Source organism: Erithacus rubecula, assembly GCF_903797595.1.
Source record: "Erithacus rubecula genome assembly, chromosome: 20".
Classification (NCBI taxonomy): domain Eukaryota; kingdom Metazoa; phylum Chordata; class Aves; order Passeriformes; family Muscicapidae; genus Erithacus; species Erithacus rubecula.
In genome coordinates, this window is record NC_136672.1 from 4,903,153 (window position 1) to 4,930,499 (window position 27,347).

At 54.2% G+C, this 27,347-nt stretch overlaps 1 protein-coding gene across 3 annotated transcripts; it reads left to right on the top strand.

Moving 5' to 3' along the window:
- On the top strand, positions 1 to 26,425 carry EVPL (envoplakin). Of its 3 annotated transcripts, none has more exons than XM_079323234.1 (22): positions 1 to 127; positions 9,523 to 9,622; positions 10,033 to 10,187; positions 10,857 to 10,980; positions 11,577 to 11,702; positions 11,984 to 12,022; positions 12,671 to 12,832; positions 13,363 to 13,470; positions 14,046 to 14,141; positions 14,370 to 14,495; positions 15,319 to 15,465; positions 15,609 to 15,763; positions 17,004 to 17,101; positions 17,616 to 17,797; positions 18,491 to 18,669; positions 19,080 to 19,218; positions 19,690 to 19,883; positions 20,203 to 20,353; positions 20,923 to 21,006; positions 21,092 to 21,202; positions 21,765 to 21,857; positions 22,599 to 26,425. In XM_079323234.1, the coding sequence occupies exons 1-22, from the start codon at positions 42 to 44 to the stop codon at positions 26,046 to 26,048; spliced, it is 6,105 nt and encodes a 2,034-aa protein (XP_079179360.1). In that variant the 5' UTR covers positions 1 to 41; the 3' UTR covers positions 26,049 to 26,425. The 3 variants fall into 3 exon arrangements, with proteins under 3 accessions (XP_079179360.1, XP_079179361.1, XP_079179362.1); XM_079323235.1 differs by lacking the exon at positions 1 to 127 and adding an exon at positions 3,869 to 4,001; XM_079323236.1 differs by lacking the exon at positions 1 to 127 and adding an exon at positions 3,996 to 4,007.
- Positions 26,426 to 27,347: the final 922 nt, after the last annotated feature.

The window sequence follows — 27,347 nt, forward strand, 5'->3', positions numbered from 1 at the left end:
GATGGTGTCTGGGGCCCTGATTCCATGCTCTGCTGCTCTCCATGGCTTTGGGAGCACTCAGAAGGGTTTCCCTGTGGCTGAGGTCAGCCCAGGTGTTAGAGGCTCAGTCTGCAGCTGCAAAGATCAGGTGAGTCTTGGCCTGGGCTGCCTGTACCTGCTGGTCCTGGTGCCAAAGAAGCAGTATCTCCACAGAGCAGAGCATCCCTCATGGGTGCAGAGGGCTCCCTGGGGATGTGGTGGTGGCTGCTGCTGCTGAGATGGGCCCTTGGTTTTATCTGGTGCAAATATGGGTCACCATGAGCAGGGGCCTTAGAGGGTGAGGAGATGCACAAACTGCTTTTCCACAGGTATTTATAAACAGCTCCAGGCTGTTTCCAGATGCCAAACAATTGGAAACCAAACCCCAACCACCCTCTGCATGTGTGCTCACTGGTTTTTCCTGTGTTTCTCCTTCTACTTCCCAGTGGTTAAAATTGTTGTAAAGGTCCTTCCCTGGCTCTGCTGTGGCACCCACTACTCTGTAGACCTTAAAAATGGAGTTTCCCCTGCAGTGTCTGGCCAGAAGCAGCTCTGGGTGGTGTGATGACATGGGAGGTTTGTGCAGTGCTTTGGTGTTGTTGCATCATGTCCCAGGGGGATAAGTTCAAGAATGAAGAAGTTCAAAAGCAAGGAGGTGAAATGGAAAGAAGGAATGGTGTGCAGAGGGTGTTCAGGAGGGGAGAGGCACAGGGGAGGCAAGTTCCTTGTCATCCAAGAAGGCAAATGGTTTTCAGAGGTAGCAGTAAATTATTTATGGGCTGTGTTTCCTGCCATCCCCTCTGTAAAAACCCAGTGAGCTGATAAGGACAGCACGCCACCCTCCAGCCTCTGCCAGTCTCTTGTGAAAGGTGAGCCCTGAAATGCTCCGTGCACCAGGGGTGCTCCAGGCAGCTGTGGCTGCTATCTGTCCCTGCAGGGATTGCTCAGCTGTGTGAGCAGCAGGAGGCAGCTGCTGGCTGTGTGACTGCCCTGCAGAGCCAGGCATCTGCAGCTGGCCCAGCTCCTGGCCACGGGGACAAGCCCTGCTCTGGAAACCAGGGCAGTGCCTGTGGTGTGACTTCCATCCACCTCCTGTGTGTCTGGAGCCCTGCAGCAGCAGCCAGCCCCAGGTCTGTCCCCCCAGCAGATGTCTCAGCCCCCAAACAGAGCTGGGAATGTGCCTGGGCAAGGGACAGTCTGCTCTGGGATTGGCTTTGCCTCTGGATCAGGGGCAGCATTTCCAGGCTGGGATGAGGAGCAGGCTGCCCACCCCTGAGCCATGTCCTGTGGGGCCAGCAGCTCTGCCAGCTGTGGCAGGAGGGAGCTCAGCCCCATGGAGCAGTGATCCTGTTGGAGGGGGAGCTGGGTGGGGCTGGAGTGCTCTGGAGCTGGGGGACCCCTGGTGATGCTGGGGTGGTCTCCCAGCCCTGTGCTCAGGTTTGCAGCTGCACAGGGGCAGGCAGCTCCTGCCCAGCATTTCGGGCCATGTCCCAGTGCCAGGTGCAGCTGTGTGGGTGGCTGTGGTGGAGAACTGGTTGAACTGGTCTCCTTGCCTGTTGCTTCTTGCAGGGTCTGGGTTAACCACAGTGCTCTGCCCTGGCATGGCTTGGGCCAGTCTGGGCAAAACCCAGGAGGAGCTGGAAGTGACCTGGGCTGAATGCAGCAGTGTCTGTCACCAGTGTGAGGATCTGTCACTATCCCCTGAGGATTCCTGCAGTGACTTCCCCTTCCCCTGAGCAGATCCTGGTGTCCATCACAGAGCAGGGCAGGCTGAGCTGGCAGCAGCAGAGCATTCCTTGTGTGCCACAGGTGTTGGGCAGCAGAAACTTCTGGGCTGAGCCATCACCCCAGAGGCAGCCTTTCCTCCAGAGGCTGGCACAGGGCTTTGCTGAGGGCTTGCCTGAGGGGGAGCAGGCAGGAGCTGCCCCCCACACAGACTCTGCCTGGGTGCTCAGCATCACTCCTGCTCCAGGGCTCAGCACCAGGCAGGAGCTGGCCTGGCTTCCAGCTCGTGCCTCACACAGTCTGTGAGCAGCCAGGTCCTGCCAAGGATGCTGCTCTCCTGCCAGGATTATCCCGTCTGTCTGTCCTGTCTGTGAGGCTGCTGCTGCTGCCAGGGTGTGTCTGTGTGCACAGGGCTGACAGCAGGACTGCTGCCTTTGGAGCACTCTGTGTTTCCCAGGGATCTTCAGCAGGCTGGGGAAGGATCAGTCTGAGGAGAGGAAGGTGCTGTGCTGGGGCTGTGCAGGTGGGGAGCCCCAGCCCTGGGCTGCTCAGGGTGATGGATGGCTTGGGAAGCAGGCTGTCCACAGGGCTGTGCTGCTATGTGCTTGCTTTACTCTTGGTCTTAATTCTTAGAACTTCCTCCACGTGCCAGGGGATTTTCCTGGGGATTACAGGCAGTTGATCTTGTCAAATTTAGTTTCTTTTGAATCTGCAGGGAATTAATCCCTTCCCAGCCCATGCAAACAGCAGCTCCCCCACAGAAGAGCTTGTCCCATGCTCCTGTTTTGTGTGGGTATAAAATCAGGTCTGTGTTGATTCAAATGCTTTCAACTCTCATCCCTGGCAAGGCTTCAGGTGACTGAAAGCCTTTGAATGCCAATGACAGGGGCTGGCTCCCCTGGGGGTCCTGCTGGGGGCTCTGGCAGCTCTGGTCAGGGAGCAGCACTGCAGTCAGGGGTCAGTGGGATGCCAGTGGCAAAGGGCTGATCTCTCAGCAGACACTTTCCATCCTGTCTTTCACTGTCCTGAGATGTGTGATTTAAATTTAAAGAGGACAAAGAGGTTACCCAGGAAGGGACAATGGATCCTGGGCCTTTTCCTCTGCTCCTGGCTTGTCCTTGGACCACACAAAAAAGGTGAAGAAGAGCCACAAACCTGTGTTGGCATCACTGGTGACTTTCTGGTGCTTATGTGGGGGGGGCTGTGAGCCCCATCTTCTCCTGTCCCCTTCCTCCTCCAGCCTCTGCCCTCCCTCCCTGGTCCTGCACTGGGTAAGATTCCATGTGGGATTCCTGCTGGATCAGCCTGAAACACAGAGCTCCTGGTTTGTGGGGACCTTTGACCTTGGCTTTGTGTGAAACCAGCAGGTGGCCAGCCCTGGCTGTGGCCTGGGAGAGCCATGGGCTGGGCATCCCCAGAGCCACAGAGATGCCAGGGTGCTGCTGAGCTCACTGGTAACCACTGGGCACTCTGAAAGAAGGGAAAGAGCTGCCCAGAGGCAAAGCCTGGTCGAAGCTCTTGTGCAGAGAGGGAGCCTGGCAGAGCCTCAGCCCCAGATCTTTGTCCAGAGCCTGAATCCCTCTGGGTTGCTGTGCTGGAGCTGCTGGGTTTCCCTCTGCCATGAGCCCTCAGTGCTTTCCCAGGAGCCAGGGCCACCTTGTGCTGAGCCTGGGCCAAAAGTTTGCTGGACTGCAAAATACCTCTGAGAATTGCTGATCCCCAAACTGCTGCTGCCACCTTGGAAAACACTTGGTTGGTTTTGTCCATTTGATCCTGCAGTTCTGTAGCATTTTAAACAGATGTTGCAAGGAGATGCTTCACAATGTGTTTTGTGTGGCTGCAGAGCACTCCCCCCAAGCGTGTTCCCAGGCTTTTCCTCCCTGCAGAGTGCTCCTGTCCCTCTGCTGTGCCTGTGTGAGCCCCAACCTTCTCCCAGCCAGGGCGGGTCTCCCGTTCTCCCTCTGGGGCTCTGCTCTTTCCACCCCAAACTGGTTTTTCGAGTCATTTTTTCAGATGTGCCTCCATCTCTGCTGCTGCTGCTCACCTGCCCTGGGAGGAGCCTCCCTGGAGCTGCTCTTTACTGCGCCCCGACCCAGCCTGGCTGAGTCCTGCCCCTGCACCCGAGCAGGCAGCAGAGCCCAGCAGAGCCCAGCAGAGCCCGGGACAGCACTGGGACCTGCCAGCATGTTCAAGGGGGTGGCCAAAGGCTCCCCCAGCAGGAGCTCCCCCAGCAGAGGCTCCCCTGTCAAACCCAGCAAGTAAGTGTGAGCCCCCTGCTCTGTCTGTGTGACCCGGGGGGAGGACAGGGGGTGGGTGATCCGTGTCCTTTAAGCCACCCTAAGTGCCATCCCTCTGTGGAGCAGCAGGAGGTTGGGGTTTGCTGGGAGCTGGTACCAAAAGGTGCTGCCTGGCTGTTGTCCTTGTCTTTGGTGGGCTTTGTGTTGCTTTCTGAATGTGCTCAGAGCTGTGGTCGTTGAGCAGGGAGGTGCAAAAAGCCCCTTTTGGGCAGGAAGGAGCAGGATAAAAGCAGCCCTGTGCCTGGGTGGAGCAGGGTCTGCTGGATGGAGAAGCAGACCCCAGCCTGGGTCCGAGATCCTGGGGTTCCCTGGTGAGATGCTGCCCTGGATCCCTGCAGAAGGATGCTCAGATGGGTGAGGATGGCTTTGCTGGTGGCTGCTCTAACCCAGCCTGGCTCTCTGCAGGTCAAATTGCTGAGTTTGCCTCTTTCAGAGCTGCTTGGAACAGCCTGGTCTGATGGAAGGTGTCCCTGCCCATGGCAGGGCTTGAACTGAATGTCTTTAAGGTCCCTTCCAGCCCATTGTGTGATTTTATGAAGAGATGCCCTCAGTTCTGAGGGAATGGGATGTGTGATGCTTCCCTGGGGTCAGGGAGTCCTCTGGGAGGGAGTGCTGCTGCAGGGAGATCCCATCCCTCCCTCCTGCTGCTGTTGTTAATTCAGGATTATTTTCCACCTTCCTCAGCAATTTTGCATGTGTTGGTGATTCCATAGGAGTTCTCTGCCCTGCCATGGTTAGAAGCTGAGGAAGTTGGCAGGGGGGTTGTGCTGAGGAGAAGGGGACATGCAGAGTTAAGGGGTGCTGGCCACATCTCCTGGGACCAGCAGCAGCCCAGGACAGTGTTTGTATGGTCCCAACACAGTGCTGACCCCCAAATATGCTGTTCTGGGGTCCAAACCCCAGGTCAGCCTCTGAGGAGGGGGGTGGCTGGGCAGGGCAGCAGGGCCTGGGGACAAGGGGACCCCAGAGAAGGTTGGGCTGCTGGGGGGTGTCAGGAGCTGGATCTCTGCTTGGGAAGCTTCAGTGGAGCTGAGCACAATAAATCCATCTCAAAGGCAGGTCTGGGGCTCCCTGGACACCTGGGGCTGGCTGCAGTGAGGCACCTCCCCAGCAGCCCAGGAGCTGTCTCAGGCTCTGTTTCATCCAGCATTACCAATGCAATCTCTCCACCTCCCCAAACAGCTGCCAAAGCAGGCTGGGCATTTCTCAGGACCCTGCAGAGGGTTTGGGCAGGTTCTTCCCCAGCATGAACCTCTCAGAATAACTGGGGCTGCATCCCAGCAGGACCTCACACCTCCTCCTGTGCAGGATGGAGGCTGGAGCCAGGAGCACAGCAATTACTGAGCTAGTTGTGCTTGTTTCAGGAGGCACCAACCATCAGACACAGCCTAATTCACCTGGCCATGGCCTGGGGCTTGGTCAGTGCCCAGAGCAGCTGAGAAAATGAAGGTGGAGGAGTGTCTTGGGAGCAGCCACCAGCACAGGCTTTGCAGATGGCCCCAAGGAAATGCTGGTGGCCCACAACTGCTCCTGGTGGCCTCAATGGCAGAGCCTCAGCAGCAGCTGAGTTTCCCTGTCTCTGGGGCTCATAATTAGCAGCTGGACCCCCACAGAGGGCTCCTGGTCCCTGGGGCTGTGGTGTTGAGCCTCCTTTGCCATCTCCACTTGGTGGATCCATCCCAGGATCCAGCACAAGCACAGGTTTGTCCCTGAGGACATCCTGGATGTGCCTTGCTCTAGGTGGAGGCACTGCAGGGCTGAAAGGGAAAACCCTTGAGAAGGTGGAATTGAACTGGATCTGGCTGGACTGGCTGTGCCTGGGTGTGATTTTGGGAAAGGCTGTGGGTGGTTTGGGAGGTGGATGGCAAGTCATCTCCTGGGATTTAAGTGTCTCCTGGGATTGCTGCTTTTGCTACTATCTCCCTCTGTTTCTCCCCAGTGTCTGGAGCAGTGTGGCCCCTGGGGACAGGCAGGGGTCAGGTACTAACCCAGAACTAGCAGGGGGTCAGTGGTGGTCTGCTGGGATCTGCTGGCAAATCAAAATCTGCCAGGGATTCTCTGGGTGTTAGGGAGAACAGACCCAACTTTGGGCCCTGTGGCCATAAAGCAAAGTGCCATGAGGAAGGGACAGAGGGGTCAGGGACTGCAGTGGGTGATGCTGGCCCTGCCCAAAGTGCCCTGCCAGGAGTGACCAGGAGTGGGGACAGTCCTGATGCTGAGGGACACCATCCCTGTGTGCAGCTGGGCTGTCCAGGAGGCAGAAAGTGGTATGAGAAATGAACCAATTAATAATGATAATAACAGTGTGTGCCTCTCCTAGGCATGAGATAGCCCTAGGGAGGAGGCTGCCCTGGTCCTGAGGAGGAGCAGCAGGAGCTTTGCCCAGCCTTGTTCTCAGCCATCCCAGGGCTGTGGCTGTACCATGCTGTGTGTGCAGCTGGACCCAAATTCTGGGGCTGAGGGGTGTCCAACATGAGCTGCCTGTGTCCCACCTGCTGTCAGGCTGCCTCTGTGCAGCCCAAATGTTCTCCCTGAAATGAGGGCCCAGCTCTGGGGCAGGGATGGGCACAGGGACACCCCAAGGAGGGACAGTGATGTGTCCCTGTCACCACGGGTGGGTGTTTGCACAGACTCCCCTCTGCTCATCACATGATGTTCTGCAGGAATCACCCCTGCTGCTCTAAAATCGGGCTGTTTGCAGCATCCTGCTCTCCAGCCCCAGGTGCCCTGAGCAGCACAGGCTGGGATGGGCTGATCCCTGTCACCAGGAGGCTGCTGACACCTTTTCAGCCCATACTTTTGTTGTGTCTCAGCCTAACAAAGCAGATTCCTGTGCCCAACCTTAGGAACTAAGAGATGGAGTGTTTCCTTCAGCCAGAAAGGGAGTGCCAGCAGGAGTAAACAGGATTTTGTTGGTAGTTTAGCATCCCTGGGAAGGATGGATCCTCACTGCTCCCCTGTTGGAGCAGCACAGAGTTATCCACAGCCACAGAACAAACTGGGATGGGCTCAAACAGGACACGCCATCCACGCTCTTTGGGCAGGAGCTGAATTCAGCCTGAATTCAGCTGGGGGGACGATGGAGAGGCTCGGGGAGACTCTCCGTCCCCGGAACAGCCCAGCCCAGCCCAGCCCGTGACTCACGTTCTCCTCCCTGCGCACAGAGCCCGGGCAGGAAATTTGGGTGGTGCTCAAGTATTTGCCCATGGGACACCACCTCATTCCAGGCGTGTCAGGGATGAGTGGGAGGTTGTGTAACCTCCTGGGGAGGGGGCACCTCTGGGAGCTCCCAGCCCGCTGCGCTCTCGGGCTCAGAGTCTGTGCTGCTCCCACCCTGTGTGCATCCCCCAGCACTGCAGCTTGCACCGGGAAAGGGCGTGGATGGAGTGGGAGCGGTGATTAACGGGGTGTAAAACACGGGGTGTAGCAGGGAATGATGCGCTGATGGTGATGGATGCGCTGGATCCAGGATCCCTGGATCAGACCCTGCAGAAGCGACGCTGCCGTCATCTCACCCTGCTGTCCCTCTCACCCTGCTGTCCCTCTCACCCTGCTGTCCCTCTCACCCTGCTGTCCCTCTCACTCTGCAGTCCCCTCTCACCCTGCAGTCCCCTCTCACCCTGCAGTCCCCTCTCACCCTGCAGTCCCCTCTCACCCTGCTGTCCCTCTCACCCTGCTGTCCCTCTCACCCTGCTGTCCCCTCTCACCCTGCTGTCCCCTCTCACCCTGCTGTCCCTCTCACCCTGCAGTCCCCTCTCACCCTGCAGTCCCCTCTCACCCTGCAGTCCCCTCTCACCCTGCTGTCCCTCTCACCCTGCTGTCCCTCTCACTCTGCTGATTCCTGGCACGGCCGGGAGATGCTGCCAGCCCCAGAGCTCCGGGGCAGCAGAGCTGCTTTGTTCATGCCCACGCTTGGGAGATAAAAATCAAGGGAGGAGCTGGGGGAAGGGGCAGGAGGATGCTGAGAGCAGGAGCGCTGGGCTGAGCCTCCTCCGGAGCCACACGGGCTCGGTGTGGGCTGAGCTCCCTCCCAAAGGGAGCTGTGGCACCCACTGGGGGACTGTAGCACGTTACAGTCACTTGGGGCTGTAATAAATGAACATCCCAGCTTCTCTTCCAGCCTTTGGAATGAACTATGGAGTAGCTGGAGCCATGAGCAAGAGCTGGAGCATTAGGAGAATCATTTTCCCCTGTTCCCTCTGTGGATTCAGGGCTTGGAAGGAAAGCACATGGCTAAAGGGCAGATGTGGTGGCTCTGCTGCAGGAAATCACCTTTCTCCTGCCTTCCTCTTCACCAGAGAGGCACCAACCTGCCCTGGAGTGTCCCCCACTCCAGCTGCCCCCCAGTGATGTCCCATTGTCACTGCTCTAACTCTGCTCCTGTCTCAGATCCCAGCAGCACATCATGCACTCAGCCTCAGCTGGACTTTGTCCTCGCAGCAGCATTCTGAGGGCTCTGTCCCTGTCTGATGCTATCACTCCACACCCTCCCACCCCTGCCCACATCCTGGCACTGCTGTGTCTCCCTGCCTGCAGGGCAGGGCCAGCACTGTCCTCAGGGGCAGATGCTGTGAGAACAGGACACAAGGACAAAGGTGGCACCGAGGTTTGTGCTTTCTTGTCCTCAGGGAGCATTGGGAACCATCCCGTGCCTGCTGCAGGATTTGGATCCAGCTCTTCCAGCAGGGTGCTCATGCCCAAGGGTGGGATGGCACTGTCATTGTGTGGTGGCACTGAGGTGACAGCAATAGGGACCTGTTGGGAACATCCAGGGAAGCCTCACTGGGGTGAGAAGGGCTGGTGGGTGTGCCATGGCCTTGGGAAATGGGAGTCTTGGAATCACTGGATATCCTGAGTTGGAAGGGATCCATCAGGATCATTGAATCCAACTCCTGGCCCTGTGCAGGATACCCCAAGAATCCTCCCATGTGCTGAGAGCATTGACCAAACACTCTTTGAGCTCAGACAGGCTCAGTTCTGTGATCACTTCCCTGGGAGCCTGGGCAATGCCTGAGCACCCTCTGGGTACAAAACCTTTTCCTGATATCCAACCTTAACTTGCCCTGACTCAGCTTCCTGCTGTTCCCCAACCTCTGAGAACACCACAACAGCCAGAGGGGCTTGTGGTCTGCACAGCAAGTCCTTGTCCCTGCAGCCTTGGGCTCTGCAGTGTCCCAGTTGGAAAGCTCCACATGGAAGGGTGGCAGCTCTGGGTCAGGCTGAGCCAGCAGCCCAGGGCAGGCACCCAGGGAAGCACCTCCAGACAGGGTGAGCATGTGCAGGGTGCTCCCCTGCCCTCCAGCCATCACTGACTCCATATCTTCCCACCCCAGATGTGGTCTTGATGCTTTGGGCAGCCCTACAGCAGGTTTTTTCTCTTTTTTCCCTCCCTATTGTTTTCTCCCCCTCTGATGTTGTTTTGAAGTGAGCTTTGGGGTGAGCTTTGCTGTGCCCACCATCTGCTGTGCTGCTCCTCTCTCAGGTCCTCCACAAACGAGCTGGCCGTGCTCATCTCCCGCATGCAGACCAACGCTGACCAGGTGGAGAAGGACATCCTGGAGACTCAGTCCAGGCTCAAGCAGGTCAGAGCTGCCAGGGGGTGCTGGGAGGTGAAAGGCTTTGCCTGGAAATGCAGGGTCTAGGACAGCAGGTCGGGTGTCTGCTCTGTGCTTGCTGGTGCAGGTTTGGGGCTGGCTCGGGGCTGGGGAGGAGCAGACACCCCACAGAGCCTCCCAAACCCTGGGGCTGCATCCCAAGGCTCCCAGATTCCTTCTGCTCCTTGCCTCAGGCTTTGCACAGCCCAGGCTGTCTCAGCTGTGTGCCCCCCATACCCCCGAGCTGCCAGCCTGACCCACAGAGCCCCTGGCAGGGAGGGAGCTGGAGCACCAGGGCTCCTCTGTGGAGCATCCCGAGCCTCTGTGCTGGCCAAGGAAACTGTTGTGAGGTCTGTGTGGTACAACCAGGCTTTTTCCTCTGTCTCCCTGGGCTCCAGGATTCCAGCAATCACCAGAAGAACAAGGCTTTTGAGTTCCAGACAGAGAATGCCAGGAACTTGAAGGAAGCTGAGATCCTGCTGAAAGATCTCTTCCTGGATGTGGACCGTGCCAAGAGGCTGAGACACCCACAGGCTCCTGAGATAGAGAAAGAGTGAGTACAGTGGAGAGACTGGTGTGATGAGGGCCCTGAGCAACTGGGAACTCCCTCAGGACATAGAATGAACTCCTTGCCGTGAGTGGTAGCTTCACTCTTATTCCCACAGAGTTCAGCCTTAAAAATCATTCTTTCTGCCAATTTATTATAAAGATATTGGTATGCAGAGTGGATGCCAAAGAGATTGCCCAAGAGGTCCCCATTTTTTGGGAGTCCTGATGAAAGGTACTAGAAAAATGCAGAGCTAAAATGTGGCTCCACTCTCAGGGCAAATCCTCTTTTCCTCTGCCTTCCCTAAAAATGCCTTTAATTTGGGGTAAGCACAGAGTCAGAGGTGGGTGTTGGAGTGGGAGAAGAGCTTCAATTGGCTTCTGGTGCATTGCTCCCCTTCAGTTCCAGCCCTTCTATGTAGAAATCAGGAGGGAAGGGACAGCCCTGACCTCCCTGCAGCATCCTCTGGGCAGTAATTCCTGACACATCCCTGAAGATGGAGAACAGAACAAGTTTCCTCAGCGGGACAAGTGCAGGACACTGCTGAAGGAAACCAGGGCCACAAAGGGACAGCAAAGTACCCTGAGTCTTACAAGTGAAATTTGGGCTTCCCAGAGCCCAGCTTGGCTGTTGTGCTCCCTGAGTGACCCAGCCCCTGTGCCCTTGCCCTGGCAGCATCCAGCAGCTCCATGACCGTGTGACGCAGCTCTGTGCCGAGTACCGAGCCCTCTACGAGCAGCTGCACGTCCCCGAGGTGGGGCCCAGGGTGGACTGGGCCAGGATCCTGGACCAGAAGATGGTAACAGCACCTGGGGCTGATGTTTTGATGTTACCTCCCATCTCCTGCCAGGCCAGATAATGTTTGCTGTTGTCTGTAGGGCTGTGCTGAGCTCAACACAGGGGTGGGAATAATTCAGTGACTCTCCTTCTACCTCTTGAAACCCTCTGGAGCACCCTCTGAATTAACCTCTTCAGAGTTACCTGAGGGGGTCAGGTAGAGTCCTGCTGTGGGATGAAAGGATGGAGAAGGTGATGTCTCCTAGCATTTTACAGCCCTACCTTTCAGGTTTCACACTGCAAGGTTTGGGTAAGTGCAGTGCCCAGATTGCAGCCAATTTGGATTCCCCTGAAAGCTGGATGGTGATTAAGTGCATCCCATGCATGTCACCATGGGCAGGGGGCTGGCTCAGCTCAGTTGTGTGGTCTGGTTATCTTTGCCCCTGTGTATGGCTGGGGAAACCAGCAGCAATAATGGGAATCAACAGAAAAATCCCCTCCCTTCCTCCTGGACCACTATCAGGTACCAGATCTTTTCATGCCCTGCCAGCTCTGCCTGGGGTTTCTCCCTGAAATGAAGCCTTTTGCTTTAGTGTCTGCCCTGATCCTTTTGCACAGAAACAAGTCAATGCAGGGCAGTATGGCCCTGGCATGTCAGAGCTGGAGAAGCAAATAGCTGAGCACAACATCCTGCAGAAGGAGATCGAAGCCTACGGGCTCCAGATCAAGAACCTGCGCTCTGGGGTAAGGCACCCTCTGTCCCCTCCTTGTCCCTGTCACCCCTGGGGACCTGCTGGCCCTGCTCATGTCTGTCCCATCTGCTCCTCAAGGGTGAATGCCCACCCTTGTTCTACAGAGGGCAGGGGGCTCAGGGAGGTGACTCCTGGATGGTTTCTAAAGCACATTCCATAATTCAGTTCATCAGCATTCACCACATGTTTTGCTAACAGCTTTTCTTTTTTCTTTTCTTTTTTTTTTTTCCTGTTATTGTTCACCTCCTTGGTCTTGGCTGCATTGTAACCCAGGATGTGGCAGATTTAAAAAGCCAGTACAAGGATTTGCTGGTAAGGTTCTCAGTGGTTTTCTGAGCAGATGGGGTCTTACAGCAGAGTAACACCATCCCTGATGGGCAGGGAATGCTCAGTTCAGAGCAGGAGCTACCCCTGGGCTTGCAAAGTGAAGTTGTGTCCCTCATATCATTTCCCCATTTCCTTCCCTCTTTGGGACAGGTGTAAATTGAAAGAACTCTTGCTGTCCTCAGGGCAATGCTGAGGGTGAGATCCCTGTCTCTCCTCTTCATGGGTCATGGATCTGCAGTTCCCTCTGTGTCCAAGGGCACCAGGAAATCCTGCCCACACTGCTCCAAATCAGGATTGCAAATGTGGAGGCTTGCCCTGATCCCTGACAAGGGCTCCAGAGAGGAAATGAGCAGCCAGAGCAAAGGAGGGGGCCAGGAGGGAGGTCCTGGGTTTACCCAGCTGGAGCCATGAAGGTTGATGCTGAAAATGGGATTTGTGAGAAATGCAGCAGAGCTCTGAGACTGCCCCAGGCACCAGCCCACACCTGGGATTCTGGTTAGACAAACATATCTTGTCTGTGAGGAGGGAAAGGGAGCAGCATCCCTGTCAGATAAGAGCAGTGGTGGCAGATTTCTCTGGAAAGGGGCTCCCCAGGCCCAGCACTGACGTTGCCTCTGTCCTGTGTGTGAGCAGAAAGCTTCCATCTGGAGAGGACAGAGCCTTGGCAGCCTCTACCACCACCTCCAGGGCTGCACCAAGGAGCTGGGCTACCTGACAGAGCAGCAGACCAAGATCCTGAAGCAGGACTGGAGTGACCAGATGCTGGATGTGCAGAGCGTGCGCAGGGAGTACGAGGTGAGCCCTGGCATGAGGGGCTGCCCAAAATCCAGGGTGCACCCCAGCCTCCTGCACCCCCACAGCAGCCCTGAGCAGAGGCTGTCCAGAACACAGGGGAAGAGACCCCTGGGTCCCTGCTGGAGTTAGGAATGAGCTATTCTGTGTGAGCCCTGCTCTGTGTGAGCCCTGCAGCCCCTGAGCAGGAGTGTGGGATCATGCACAGCCAGGGAGCTTCCCAAGGCTAGTGCCATTTTCCAGTGGAAAATTTCCATTTTCCAGTGCCACATCAGCCTCAATGGCCACAGTGACTGCCATGTGCTGGACCCAGAAAATGAGGGGGATAATCACTTAGGAAAATGCTCTTTGAACAAATGCCTTGATCCTTTCTGAGGTCCAACTGTGTCTAATTTCTAGCCCCTTCTGTTTTAAAAAACAAACAAACAGAGCTGTGCTTTGGGAGCCTTTTCTCTGTTATGTTTGGTGCCCCAGGAGACCACTCTGTGCTCCCTGCATGCTCCCAAGGGCAGAAAGTTTCTTTTCCCCTCCAGGATTTCAAGTCCAATGAGCTGCTCAGGCAGGAGGAGTTTGTGAACCACCTTCAGGACGATGGGGACAGGATGATTGAGCTGAAGCACCCAGCCATCAAACCTATCCAGGTGGGGACAGGGGGTCTCTTCTCCAGCCCTGTGGGGGAATGAGAGTGTTTTTGTGGGGCACAGGGGACTCCTTCACCCCTCCTGCAGTTGTGTTACCCTTTCCTTCCACACTGCAGCATCCTTCTGCCTGTCCAGCCCTACAGGGAGCCCGAGGCAAGTGCAGGGTCTTCACCCTTCCCAAAATTTCCGGAGATGGTGGCCAACATCTGTGTGCTGGGAGCAGCTGCTGCTGCTCACACACACCAGTGCAACCACCCTCCCACTGCAGGAATTCCAGCTTGGACATGGTGTGACTTGTCCCAAGTGAAAGCAGCTCCCAGGGCTGGATTCCCAAGCCTGCAGATGCAGTGCCAGGCTGAGGGGGCTCAGTCCCCATCACCACTGGAGCTGAGACTACTTGGTGGCAGCTCTGAATGAGCAGGGCTGTTCTCACCCAGGCTCAGCATCAGGCAGTGCCTGGCACAGCTTTGTCTCTGCTCTGCCTCTGGTCTCTGGCATGTCTGAGGAAAGGAGACCTGTGCTGAGGGAGGTAGGAGCAGCTGGAACCCACTGAGATGTGCTCTGTCCCACCACAGGCTCACCAGGAAGCCTTGAAGAACGAGTGGCAGAATTTCCTGAATCTCTGCATTTGCCAGGAGAGCCAGCTGAAAAGTGTGGAGAGCTATAAGAAGGTAAAAAGCAAATTCATGGGCCATGGCTCTGCAGGCCAGGCCAGAGTGGGCAGGCTGGGAAGAGAGACAGCAAAGGGATGAGGATGGGAGACCCTTTGCTTGCACCTAGTAAAGGTATTTTGGGGAAACACCCTCAAAATACCATATTTTAGAGGTGCTGGGAGACCCCCGTGTGCCTGGAGGCAGCAATGTCCCCCATGCTGACAGTTTCCCTACCCACACCTGCAGTTCCAGGATGATGCTGAGGCTGTGAGCCGCTCCCTGAAGAAGATGAGCTCTGACCTGGACACCAAATACAGCAAATTCAACAAAGACAGCCCTGGGGTGGTGTCAGACCTGCTGCTCCAGCTGGAGGTGAGACCTTCAGGTCTGCTGGCACCAGCCAGACCTCAGGGCAAATCCAACCTTAAAAACTCCCCAATAAATGACAGAGGGGAAGGGGCAGAGTGGGTGAATAATCCCACAGGGACAGCTCAACCCAGCTCTGTGCTGGGGAAGCCCAGAAGATCCACAGTGCCCTGAGATGGCACTGTCCCCAGCAGTGACACACAGCCAGCCCCCAGGTCACCACCAGAGTGAGGAGAAGGGCAGGAGAAGCCACGTGCTGTCCCCAACCCCAGACACTGATCAGAGGGCTGAGAGTGTGAGCCACTGGCAGCCAAGCAGAGGAAGATCCTCCCATCTCCTCAGCACTCTCATGAGCCAGGGGCAAGGGAGGCAATAAAGAAATCTGACCTCAGGGGTGAGATGCAGATAGAAAAGGAAGATTTGCCCTGCAGAGAGGGAGGGGACATGTTCCCCATGTGTCTTCCCAAGGTTGTAACACGTTTCACTCTCAGGAGCTGCTGGAATATTGGTGCTTTCTGACACTGGAGTGCAGCAGGTGTTCCATTTCTGAAAAAGAAAACTTCTTCAGGATATTTTATATTGAAAGTGTGGGTTGACCTAAGGTTAATCCAGGCTGTGTCCTCAACAGCAGATCTGTGAAAAAAAGAAACTGAGGAGAGTGTTGGCAATGGAAAAGGGAAGAAGGGACCTGGAGGGATGGAGAATGGAGAAACTCCCCACTTCACCCCACAAAACCAGATAATTGACCCCAGCACACCTGCTGTAGTGTGACCCTCTCCTCCCTTCTTACCCAAACCTGTCACAACCCCTGTCTCCCTGTTTTGCCCAGAACGAGGAGAAGGTGTTGAAGCAGGCAGAGAAGAGCATCAGTGACCTGAAGAGAAGGAGCAGAGAGATCAGCCCACTGAAACTGCGCAGGACACGACCCCCTGAGCCCCTCAGCCTGGACACCCTCTGTGACTGGGATGCTGGGGAGGTGAGGGCTGGGCCAGAGCACCCTCAGGAGGGACAGAAAAATGGATTCTTCTCTGTTTGCTCCAGATCTTGGCTGCATGGTGTGAGGAGCTGCCTTAGGGCCACAAAGCCAAGGCTTTCACTGGGTTTTGTGTCCTCTCCCAGGTGCAGCTGACCAGAGGGGACAAGTACACCCTGAAGGACAACAGTAACCCAGAGATGTGGGTGGTCCAGAGCAGCACTGGAGTGGTCCAGGAGGCACCTTCTGCTTGTTTCTCCATCCCTCCCCCTGACCCTGAGTCCATAGACAAGGTCAACAGGTGAGTCTGCAGCAGAGACCCTGACTAGAGACACATTCAGACTCTCTTGGGACATAACCAGCCTGACTGCAGAGAAACTGCAGCTGGGGACAGGCCTCTCGAGCATCTAGTACTGAATCCCTCCTGGAATGGGATTTTTCCTCTCATCCAGGTGTCTCCCATTCCCCAACATCCCTGCACACTGCACAGACCTCACTGGCAATGAGTTTTCTGGCAGTCAGGCTTGGTTTCTTCACCCAAACATGTGACTTGCATAGGTTTGACTAAATTCATTGCAGAATCAGTCTGGAGCTTGGGACTTGCCAAACAGGACAGAGTTATCTGTGGTATCTGCTCTCAGCCAGCCCCAGCTGGAGACTGAGCAGTGCTTCCTGAGCCCCTGTGCAGGTTTGCTGCCTGCCTGCTCAGTCAGCTCCCACAGGATGGGGTGGTGGTGCAGGGAGGCTGGCATTGCCTTTTTAATCATGGCCCCAGGCATTTGGGTAAATCAGTGCCTAGGAAAGCTCTGAGCCCAGACTCAGAGCTATGCACTGTGCCCAAAGTGGGAGCTTGGCTCCCCAGTGCCATGGCTGTGATTGCTTCGTTGTGTTCCTCAGTGTGGAACCCTCTTCACACATCCCAGACTATTGAATCCTTTGGATTTATGGGTTTCATGAGTGTTTTAAAGCAGAAATTCAGTTCCTCTGCACAGAGGAACAGCAGCCAGGCAAGCTGGGAATTGCTGGTTTTAACACACAGTGTTTAGCTGGAACAGTCCACAGCAGGGATGATAACTGGCCTGGTCCCTCCTGTTCCCCCTCTTTCTGGTTCCATGAGTCTTTTCTCACCAGAAGTATTTTTTGGTCCTTCCAGGCAGATCCCAGCCCTAGTTTCACTATGCAGGAGCCATCCTTACAAGTGAGATGTGGCATTTCTAGTGCAGCAGCCACTTGCACTTGTTTCCTGCAAGGCTGCAAAGCACTGAAATATAAAATATATGAAATATGAAATAAATTTCCAGCTTTAAAAGCTTCTGCTGAGAGTTGGGAACACTGGCTTCCTTGAGAGAAGTCAGCTGCTCAAACCAACCAGCTGCTCTTGCTGCTGTTCCCTTTCCTAAGGGACATCTGTGAGTCAGGCTGCAGGCTCCCAGCCTCTGGGGACACCTTCCCTTGCTCTGGGACATGTCCCCAGCACAGGCAGGGAGCTGCTGTCAGTGCTGTGTCCCTGCCTGGCTGAGGGTGCCCCTCTCTGCTGACAGGTTGGAAGGGGAGCTGAACACGGTGAAGCAGAAGCGAACAGCGGCTCAGAGCAGCCTGAGACGCAGCCAAAAGGAGCAGGTCCAGCCCAGCCAGCAAGGTTTGTCACCTGCACAGCCCAGCCCTCTCCAGAGGCAGCTCTGGAAACTGAGCACCCAGCCAGGGTGGGCAGGGGCAGCTGCAGCTCTCTGTGGGAGGATGCTCCTCCTCCATGGCAAAGAGCAGCTGGCAGGAAAACCTGACTGCTGCCTCACAATTCACTCCGAGTCTGCTGCCCTTCTCAAGCCTCTGAGATTGACTTCCAGCTCCATCAACAGCTGGAGGGTATTTAGGATTTCAGGGGGATGTGCTTATCCAGAAACCTTAATTAAACCTGCTTTGTAATCTGGGTCCCTTGCAGGTCTCTTCCCTAGCTGGGGGCTGTGGGATGAGTAGGCAGCCGTGGCTAAATCCCAACTCTGGGTTATCTGTGTTATTCCCACAGCTGGAGTTCAAAGGCTCCCAGCAAAGCTGAGAAGGGATGTGCCTGCATGGCAGCACTTGGCTTTGTGTCTCCTTTGGAGCTGTGGCAGAGTTAAAACCTGGGGATTAACCTAAGCTGTGTCTCACTGCAGCTCTGTCCAGGAGCCCTCCAGCAGTCCAGGATGATCCCCAAGCTGACAGGCTCCTCAGCAGCCTGGATCGTGTTGGCAAGGACTTGGTCCAGGTAGAGAAGGAGGTTTTGAACAGAGTGAGGTCTCCTGTGAACTACAGTGACCCTACAGATGACCTTGGCAGGAGGATCAAACAGCAGCAGGTGAGTTGGAGCAGGAGCAGGTAGAGCTGTGTCCTTGGCCTAAAGCAGGACAGCATGGAAATAACACAGGAGGTGACAGCTGGTGCTCCACAAGAAAACCATGCAGCAATTTCAAGGGTTTCAGGCTGGCTTGACCCTGGAGATGGGACAGAATGAAACCCTCAGGAAATGCAGGCCATTCCCTTGGCTCTGGGGCAAGAGGCTCCATTCATTTCAGAGCTGTGGTCCAGGTGCCAGTCTGGGGAATGCTGTCACCCTACACTCCAAAGTCTGTAACAAATAGACTAAGGGATAAAGAGAATTAATCCAAGGGTCAGCTTGTCTCACCTGATGGGATGTGCAGACTTGTAAATGTCAGTGAGACAGCAAAGATGCAGTGCCCTGGAGCCCAAGGTCAAGGCCTGGGTTTGCAGTATTTCAGCTTGTTCCATCTTCGTCTGTGGGTATTTATCCAGCTCAGGCAGCTCAGGCAGGCAGGTTTTTTTCCATCTCTGTCTATGTGGATCTCTTTCCCACACCCTGCACTGCCAGACAGCCCCAGTCTGGATGGGCTGTGCCCCAAGGGGCAGCTCCTTGTGAGAGGGGCACCACACCCTGAGCCCCACAGCCAAATCTGCCCCTGAGGGAAACACATTTCCACAGCAGCACTGCTATGGTTGTGCTGGGTGACTGTGCTTCCATCTGCTGTGCCAGGAAACAACAAAGAAACTGGAGAACCTGGGGGCAGCCAAGGATGCCTTGCAGAAGGAGTGTGAGACCTACCTTTCCAAGAAACCCACCAGCACCTCAGCTTCCCAGCTGCCTGTCACACTGAATGCCCTCAGGAGCAAATACAACGATGTCAATGTGCTCTCCAGCCTGTACAACGAGAAGTGAGTGATGGGGAAGAGGGAAGGAAGTGTTCTTGCACAGGTGTGCCAACACAGAAGCATGACAGAAAATGCTTTTGATCTATATGAGTGTTGGTTGAGGTCCAGCACAGGTTGGGAACCTCCCATCCATCATCAAAGGCACCTCTGAAGGAGTTCCTGTGTGTAATTTGTGAGTAAATCCCCCCACCATGGAAAATCCACCACAATGGGTGTGTGTCCCACATCTGCTGTGTGCTGAACTGCAACACATCTGACTTGTGAGCAGCATGAAAGGGGTGTGAGAGCACATTGCTTGCTCTCTGACATGTTACAGAAGCTCTAATTTTAAGTAAGGTTAAACATCAAAGAGAGAAAAGAAGAAGAATGGGGTTTCTGTAGCTAACCTTGTCCTTCATTTTCTCCTTTCCTAGGGCTAAGGCTGCCCTGAACCTGGAGACTCAGATTGAGAACACAGACAAGATTGTCAGCACGTTTGAGGCCAAGCTGGCTCAGGACAGCATCATTCCTGCATCCCCCAATGCCCTGCAGGATCGGGCCAATGACCTGCAGGTAGGGCAACAATGAAGGATGGGAGCTCAGGGAGCAGTGTGGGAGGAGCTGGATTTATTTGAGCACCTTGAGGCCATGAAATCTTTTTAAAGACTTGTATCTTGAAGGTTTAATGTGGGTGTTGCAGGCTGACTGCTCTCACTGGACAGCAAAACACTCTGTCCTTCCCTCTGCAGTCCCTAAAATGCATCATAACCCCCTTAGTATCTCTGTTGCTCTGCCTCACACCTATCCCTAATCTCTCCTGCTCCCAGTCTCCTCACCCCATCCTTGGCACCCACAGTGACCTGATGTTTTCCCTTCCCCAAAACTTCTCAGTGCACTGTCCAAGCCACCTTGCTTCCCAGCTTTCACCCTGCATGTCAATGTCACTCAGAGAGCCTGGCCAGCCCCCAGTGGCACTTTCAGGAGGGTGTTTGGCTGCTGCTCTGACTGATGCAAACACAAGGTGTGTTTTTTGCTCCCCTGCAGAAGATGAGGCGTGACCTGGTGGCCCAGGAGGACTGTGTGCTGAAGCTGAACAGGGGGCTGAAGGATGCTGAGCACAGCTGCAGTGCTGTGCAGAACAACTTCCAGGAGTACTGCCCTGACCTGCCCCGGCAGAGGAGGGAGGTGCAGCTCCTCACCGATCGCTACCACGCCGTGGCTGACCAGCTGGACCAGCGGTGAGCGCCTGGGGGTCATCTCTGCTCCAGCCTAAGGAGCAGCTGGGGCAGGGCTCAGAGCCTGAGTGGGCTCTTCACTGTGGGACCCTGATCCTGATCCTCACCACAGTGCTGTAATACTGAGGATCAGGTGTGTCCTGCTGTGTCCACAGTTTTCAGAGTTGTGCTCCCCATTCAGGCATCAGTTGTCACCCCCTTGTTTTTGTTATCTTGGTGTTTGTTGTGGTGATATTTTCACCTTTCACCTTCCTTCCTAGGAACTTGCACATGAATCTTTGCCCTTCCCCTTATTGCTCCTGTCCACTTTTGTGCTGTACAGAGAGAAGACCCTCAGAAATATCAGCCTCACCTACCAGCAGTTCCAAAACTCCAATGAGAACCTGATGTTCTGGATGAACAACCTACCCAAGCACCAAGTGAAGACCACTGATGGGCCAAGCCAGATCAATTACAAGCTGCAGGCACAGAAGGTGTGTTCCAGGGCAAGATCTGCCTGTAACTTTACAGGGATGGGGCAATTTGCTTGTGAACAGCACATGCAAAGTAGCAGCAGCCAGCTCCCAGTTGTGTGCTTCCCCATCACAGTGAATGAACCAGGGAAAGATTGCAGCCCCTGGATGTACCTGGTGTATCTCACCTTGCTGGGTTTATCCACAGTGCTGGTGTCCTCGTCTGTGCCAGTCACCTCCAGGCTGAAATCTCCATGGAGAGGACACTTTCAGATCCTGAAATATTACACCTTAGCCTGAGATGTTATTTCCAAGTTCTTCTTTTTTTCTGTACTTGAGCAGACTCTAAGCTCACTAGCTCAGACAAGGAATTGCAGAGGTCTCTATGTTGGCTGCTATTTATCTTATTTGTGATAAATCAGTGTGATCTTGAGCAAATTATAGCTGTGCTGAGATACCCTAAAACCCTGGAGCTCTTCCTAAATGTCTTCCTGTTCCCACCATTCCCTCAGCTGAGCTGATTCTCTAGGCTGCAAGAGTATTGTAGCTGGATGTCAGTGTGTCCTTAACACCACCTGTGTCTCCTGCAGAGGCTGGTGGGGGAGATCCAGAGCAAGGAGCCTGAGAAGAATGCCCTGGTCAGGCTGTCCCAGAACGTGCAGTCCACACTCAATGTAAGGAGGGGTTTTCCCATTTATCACTCCCTTAGCATTTCACCCAAGAAATCCCACCTGATTCTCTTGTGTCTGCTCTGAACAGGACTATGAGCTTGAAGCAGGCAAATACAGCTCTTCTCTGGACCCTTCCCTGACTGACTCTGCTGCAAAGAGGCTGCGTGTGACCCCCCTGCAGGAAAGCATCCAGGCCCAGGTAAAATGTTAAGATGAAGACATGGAAACCACTGTCCAGCTCATTACTCTCAAAGTCCTTAATCCACTCTCACACCCACCACTGGTTATGGTCTTAATCCCAGAGTCCTCAGGGATCCCTTTGTCCCTGGGGCAAAGCAGCCTGTGAGATCCTGAATTAGGGCACCTTGGTTGAGATTGCTGATGTTTCCTCCTCACCACATTGTGTGTGAAGATAAAACTTACAGGGTGGGTGTGTGGGGAGAGGAAGGAGCCAGAACTCCTCTGTGCTCTTCCCAGCTACACTCTGCATCACCTTGAGGCTTTTGCCAGCTGCTCTCCAGCTGTGAATTGGGCAAACTGGACCCTGTGTAGGCCTACAGGCATCTAACAGGCATTCAAATAACAGGGACAGGATCTCCTGCGTGAATCTTTACACTCTGTGTCTCTCTAAAGAGTCAAATGAGGAGACACTCATCCCTAGAGCTGTGCCCTACACAAAACTGGTCCAGGTAGACTTTGCCACACAGCAGAGCTGTGTCCAGGTGGGGGGCACAAGGCTCTCACTGCTCTTTCTTTTGCAGGAAAATGATGTCACCAAGCTCTACATGGAGCTGGTAGCAGAAAGCAAAGAGCAGCTCAGCCGGCTGGAGTTTGCCAAGAAGATTGTGGAGAAGGTACCAGCTGACAGCTCCCTGCAGGGTTGGGGTGCTCCAGATTGGGGTTCAGATCTGCTCAGCCTGGGGCTCCCCCACCCCTCCCTGAGCCTCCACATCCAGGTGTGAGGAAGGGCAGGAATGGAAACCCCTCTGAGAAAAAGACCACAGGAAACCACAGTTTCACTGACACTGGTCTTGGGTTGTGACTCATCTCTGGGAGCCCTCAGCTCATTACTGAAGCTGTAGTTTATCCTTGGGAAAAAAATAGGACTTTTAAATCCAGTTCTCTTAGTCATAGCTAATCACCAATCACAGATTGAGAATTTCAGATTTGTTTGTGGGTGTGGCTGAAATTCAGTCCTCACAACACTTCAAAGCAATAGGATTTCTATACCTTTCTAAGGTTTGAACCATCTGTAGGAAAGGTCTCAGGACTGGGTGACTTTTAATGGGTTCAGGAAGCACAAGAGATTAAGCTGGGGTCTGGCTCTCCATGGGCTGCAGATACAAGAAGGCAGCACAAAACACCTTTGTGGGCTGCTGCAGCACCTCCAAGTCAAGGGGAAGACCCACCTTGAGATGATGGGATTGTGTCCTCACTTTCCATTTACAAACAGCCTTATTTGAGGACTGCCTGAGGATTCTGTGCCAGTTTTGTCTCCCACCATGCCATGTCATTTAAAAGATCTCTGAGTCACCTTAAAGGAATTACTTGGTTTGCCTGCCTTTTTAAAATCCTTTTTTATTTTTCCATTGCAGAAGGAAGTGCATGAGGACATTGAAGCTGTGCATGAGCAAACCCAGAAAGCTGAAAACAAAGCCACAACAAGCAGGGAATCTGAGGGGTTGAAATCACAGCTGGAGGAGGAAAGGAGGAAAGTGGCCAGGATTGAAGAGGACCTGGAGGAGCACAGAAACAAGCTGCTGATGTTGAAAACTCAGAAGCCCATTGAAAGAGTGGAAGAAAAAGAGGTGATTGAATACTACAGAGACCCACAGGTGGAGAGCAACCTGTCTAGGATGGCACAGCAGATTGAGGAGGAAGGCAAAAAGAGGCAGAGCCTGCAAGAAGACATTGATGTGATGAGCCGTAAGCTTGCCCAGATGGAGAGCGAGAAGAAGGTGGCTCCTGCCCAGCTCCTCACCAAAGAGATCACCAAAATTGAGAAGGATCCCAGCCTGGATGGCCAGGCAGCCACCCTTAGGCAGGAGATCAAGCGTCTCCAGCAGGAAAGCTTGGCTGCTGCTTCTGAGCTCGAGCAGCACAAGAGGGAGCTGCACATGCTGGAGAGAAGGCAGCCCAACATCCGAGAGAAAGTGGTGGTGAAGGAGCTCATCAAACTGGAGAAAAACCCAGAAATGCTGAAGTCTGTTAGGACCCTGCAGTTACAAATCGATGAGGAATCCTTCAAAAGAAAATCTGCAGAGGAAGCGATAGTGAAAGTGAAGAACAAGATTGAGGAGGTGGAAAGACTGATTGAGACAGCGGAACCCAAAATTATTGTTAAGGAGGTGAAACAGATAGAACAGGACCCAGAGTTATTGAAAGAGACTTCCAAGCTTAAGACTCTGATTGAAGAAGAGAGGAGCAAAAACTTGATGCTGACAGGTGAGCTGGGAGAGCTGCAGAGCCAGTACAGCATCGCAGAGAAGAAAAAGCCCAGGATAGAGGTGAAAGAGAGGGTCAATGAGATCTTCATGGTGGACCCTGAAACGGAGAGGCAGATTGCACACCTGAAAAGGGAGCTGCAGGAAGTCACTCTGAAAAGGACAAAGATTGACAGTGAAGTGGAAGAGGCCTTAGCAGAGCTCAAAGTCCTCAGGTCCCAAAAACCAGAGGTGGAGTTTAAGGAGGTCATAGAGGAGGTGGTGAAACATGAAAAGAGTCCAGAGATTCTCAGAGAAATTGACAGGCTGAAGGAGCAGCTCAATGAACTTGTGAACACCAATGGCAGGACCCAGGAGCAGCTCATCAGGCTGCAAGGGGAAAGGGATGAATGGAGGAGGGAGAGATCCAAGGTGGAAACCAAGCTGGTCAACAAGGAAGTGATCCGGTACGAGAATGACCCACTCTTGGAAAAAGAAGCCGATCGCCTGCGCCAGGAGGTGCGTAACATGTCCCAGAAGAGGAGAGCTGCAGAGGACACCATCTATGACCTGCAGAACAAATACATGCTCCTGGAGAGGAGAAAGCCAGAGGAGAAGGTGGTTGTTCAAGAGGTGATACTGACCCAAAAGGACCCAAAGCTCCGGGATGAGCACAGCAGGCTGAGGCGCAGTCTGGATGAGGAGGTGAGCAACAGGCGCCGCCTGGAGCGCGACGTGCAGCAGGTTCGTGTGCTGGTGGAAGAGCAAGAGAAGCTGCTCAACTTTCAGGAGGATCGGAGCAAGAGGCTTGCACTGGAGAAGGAGATGAGACAAATTACACTGAGAATAAAGGAGCTGGAGGAGACCCCAGCCCCAGTGCAGGAAAAGATCATTATGGAAGAAGTGGTGAAGCTGGAGAAGGATCCAGTGCTGGAGCAGTCTGCCAGCAACCTGCGCTTGGAGCTGGACCGGGAGAAGATGGAGGTGCTGAGCTTGCAGAGAGAATGCAAGAACCTGCAGGTGCAAGTCGATGTCCTGCAGAAAACGAAATCCCAGGAGAAGACCATTTACAAGGAGGTGATTCGAGTGGAAAAGGACAGAGCGCTGGAGAGTGAACGTGCACGTGTCTGGGAGCTGCTGAGCAGGGAGAGGGGAGCCAAGCAAAAGGCAGAAGAAGAGGTGCGGCGGCTCCGGGAGAAGATCGAGAGAGCTGAAGGCATGAAGAGGACGTGGGCTCGTGAAGAGACAGAGCTGCAGAAAGCCAGGAACCTGGCCATCCAGGAGAGAGCCAGCCTGGAGAGTGAACTGAGGGAGCTGGAGAGGCAGAAGCAGCAGAAAGTCCTCTTCCTTCGGGAGGAATCCAAACTGCTCAGCCAGAGGACCCAGAATGACAGGCAGAAGAAGAAGCAGCTGGAACATGAGGTTTCCCTGCTGGAGGCAGACATCCTTAGGGAGAAGGACCAGATCTACAACAAGGAGAGGTTCATTCGGGATCTCCAGTCAAAGGTCAACCGTGAAGAAATCAATCACGAGACCCAGATGAGAGAGACAAACCTCTCCACCAAGATCTCTATCTTGGACCCTGACACGGGGAAGGACATGTCCCCTTACGAAGCCTACAAGCGAGGTATCATAGACAGAGGCCAGTACATCCAGCTGCAAGAGCTGGAGTGTGACTGGGAAGAAGTCACCACCCTGGGCCCAAATGGGGAGGTCTCACTTCTCCTTGACAAGAAAAGTGGGAAGCAGTATTCCATCGATGATGCGCTGAGGCTGAGGAGGATCACAAAGGAGGAGTACCAGCTGTACCGGGATGGCAAGATTCCCATCTCTGAATTTGCCTTGCTGGTGGCTGGGGAAACCAAGCCTCCCTCATCCCTCTCAATTGGCTCCATCATCTCCAAATCCCCTCTCACATCACCCACCACACACCAAACCCAAACCTTCTTCCCCCCAGCCTCACAGAAGGGAATATGTGATGACACATCCCCCATTGCTGGGGTCTATGACACCACCACCAACACCAAGTACAACATCAAAACTGCTGTTGCAAAGAAGCTGCTCGATCCCATGACAGCTCAGAAGCTCCTGGAAGCCCAGGCTGCCACAGGGGGAATCATAGACCTCATTTCCAGGGACCGGTTCTCGGTCCATAAGGCGATTGAGAGGGGGCTGATTGACAGGACCTACATGCAGAGACTGCTCAATGCCCAGAAAGCTTTCACAGGCATTGAGGACCCCGTGACCAAGCGAAGGCTGTCTGTGGGGGAAGCAGTTCAAAAGGGTTGGATGACCAAGGACAGTGCTTTCCCCTACCTGCAAGTCCAGCATCTAACTGGAGGGCTCATCGATCCCAAGAAAACTGGTCGCATCCCTGTGCTGGAAGCTGTCCAGACGGGGATGATAACGAGCAACCTGGCCAACAGGCTCCAGGATGAGTCCAACTATGAAAAAGATCTGCTTGACCCTGTCACAAAAGAGAAGATAAATTACAAGGAGGCCATGGCTCTGTGCCAGAAGGATTCCCTGAGCCAGCTCCTGCTGCTGCCGGCCGCGTCGGAGGGGTACCAGCGGTACCACCAGGGGAGCCGCTCCCCCAGGCTCTCACGGTTCAGGCATTGAAGGGACCAAGGCACACACACTGGGGCTGGTTCCTTCAGGAGTTCATCCCTTCAGAACATCTCTCCCCATGGAGGCAGCAGGCTCACAGGAATGGAGATCTAGTATTTAGGGCTGCCTATCTTCTCTCTAAGCTACCTGCCTCCCAACACAGCTCGGCCATGCCAGGAAGAAAATGTGGTCGTGGGTCTGCCATGAAGGAACCCCCACAGTCCCTGGGTGCTGTTCCCTGATCAGCCCAGAGAGGGGCTGATTCAGAGAACTTCATGGGCAGTAGGTTAAACATGGTTATGGCTCGAAAGGGGGGAGAGAAAGAGTGTGTTCCAGTTGGGTCATTCTGCATGCAATAAACATAGCAAATGAGTGTCTGTGGCTGTGTTGTCTCTGCAGGCTGTGGCTGAAGGCACAGCTACACCTCCCCCATGCAATCCCATGCCCTGCAGCCCAATCCACACAGGTTTTGTAGATTTTTGCTCTCCCTGATCTCCCAGCACTGAACCGCCTAAAGTGTCCTTCTGCCTATGAGTTCATATTTTTTTAAAGATTTTGTTATATTTCTCTTTAAAACTGCACCAAAGGGGTGCAGTTCCACCCAACAGTACTGAAAAATCTACATTTGCTAATTCTTTAGGTGAACTAAAAGGAAGTTACTCCCCTGTGTAACTTCCACCACTCAGTCGTTCCTGAAACAAGCAATTCTCATATCCCAAATGTTCTTCCCTAGTATTTTCACTATTGTGGAACATCCTCTGGGTTTGTGGGATGAGAAGATTACTTTCTATATTCATATCAGCTGCTCCTTCCCCTCTCCCATGGACACTTTTAGCTGATGCTATTCACGTACTCCAACACACCCAAAATAATCCATGAGAGCAGAGGTTTTCTCCCCCTCCTTCACCCACCAGACCACAGCATAGCCTCTATTTCCATACAGCTTAACTAGAATTTGAAGTCTGGGCTCCAGGAAGAAGCTGTTCCCACTCTGGCAGGCTCAGCACACTCAGCTCCCATTACCTTCCTGCTAGTGGGCAGTGCCCAGCATCAGGAATCTGTAACAGCAAGTTTCCAGCCTGAGATCTGCCCAGGCTCTGTCCCAGGCTCTGCAGGGTCTCTGGTTATTGTCATACCTATGGCTGCTGTTCTTGGCCATCTCAGCTGCCATGATTAATGCTGTTTACAATAGGGAAAATCATTGCACACAGCCTGGAGCATCCACACTGCTGGTCTGGAACAGCAGCAAGGCTCTGGAGCTGGGCTGTCACAGGTCAGGGAGAAACAGCTCAACAGCCCTTGAAGCACAGG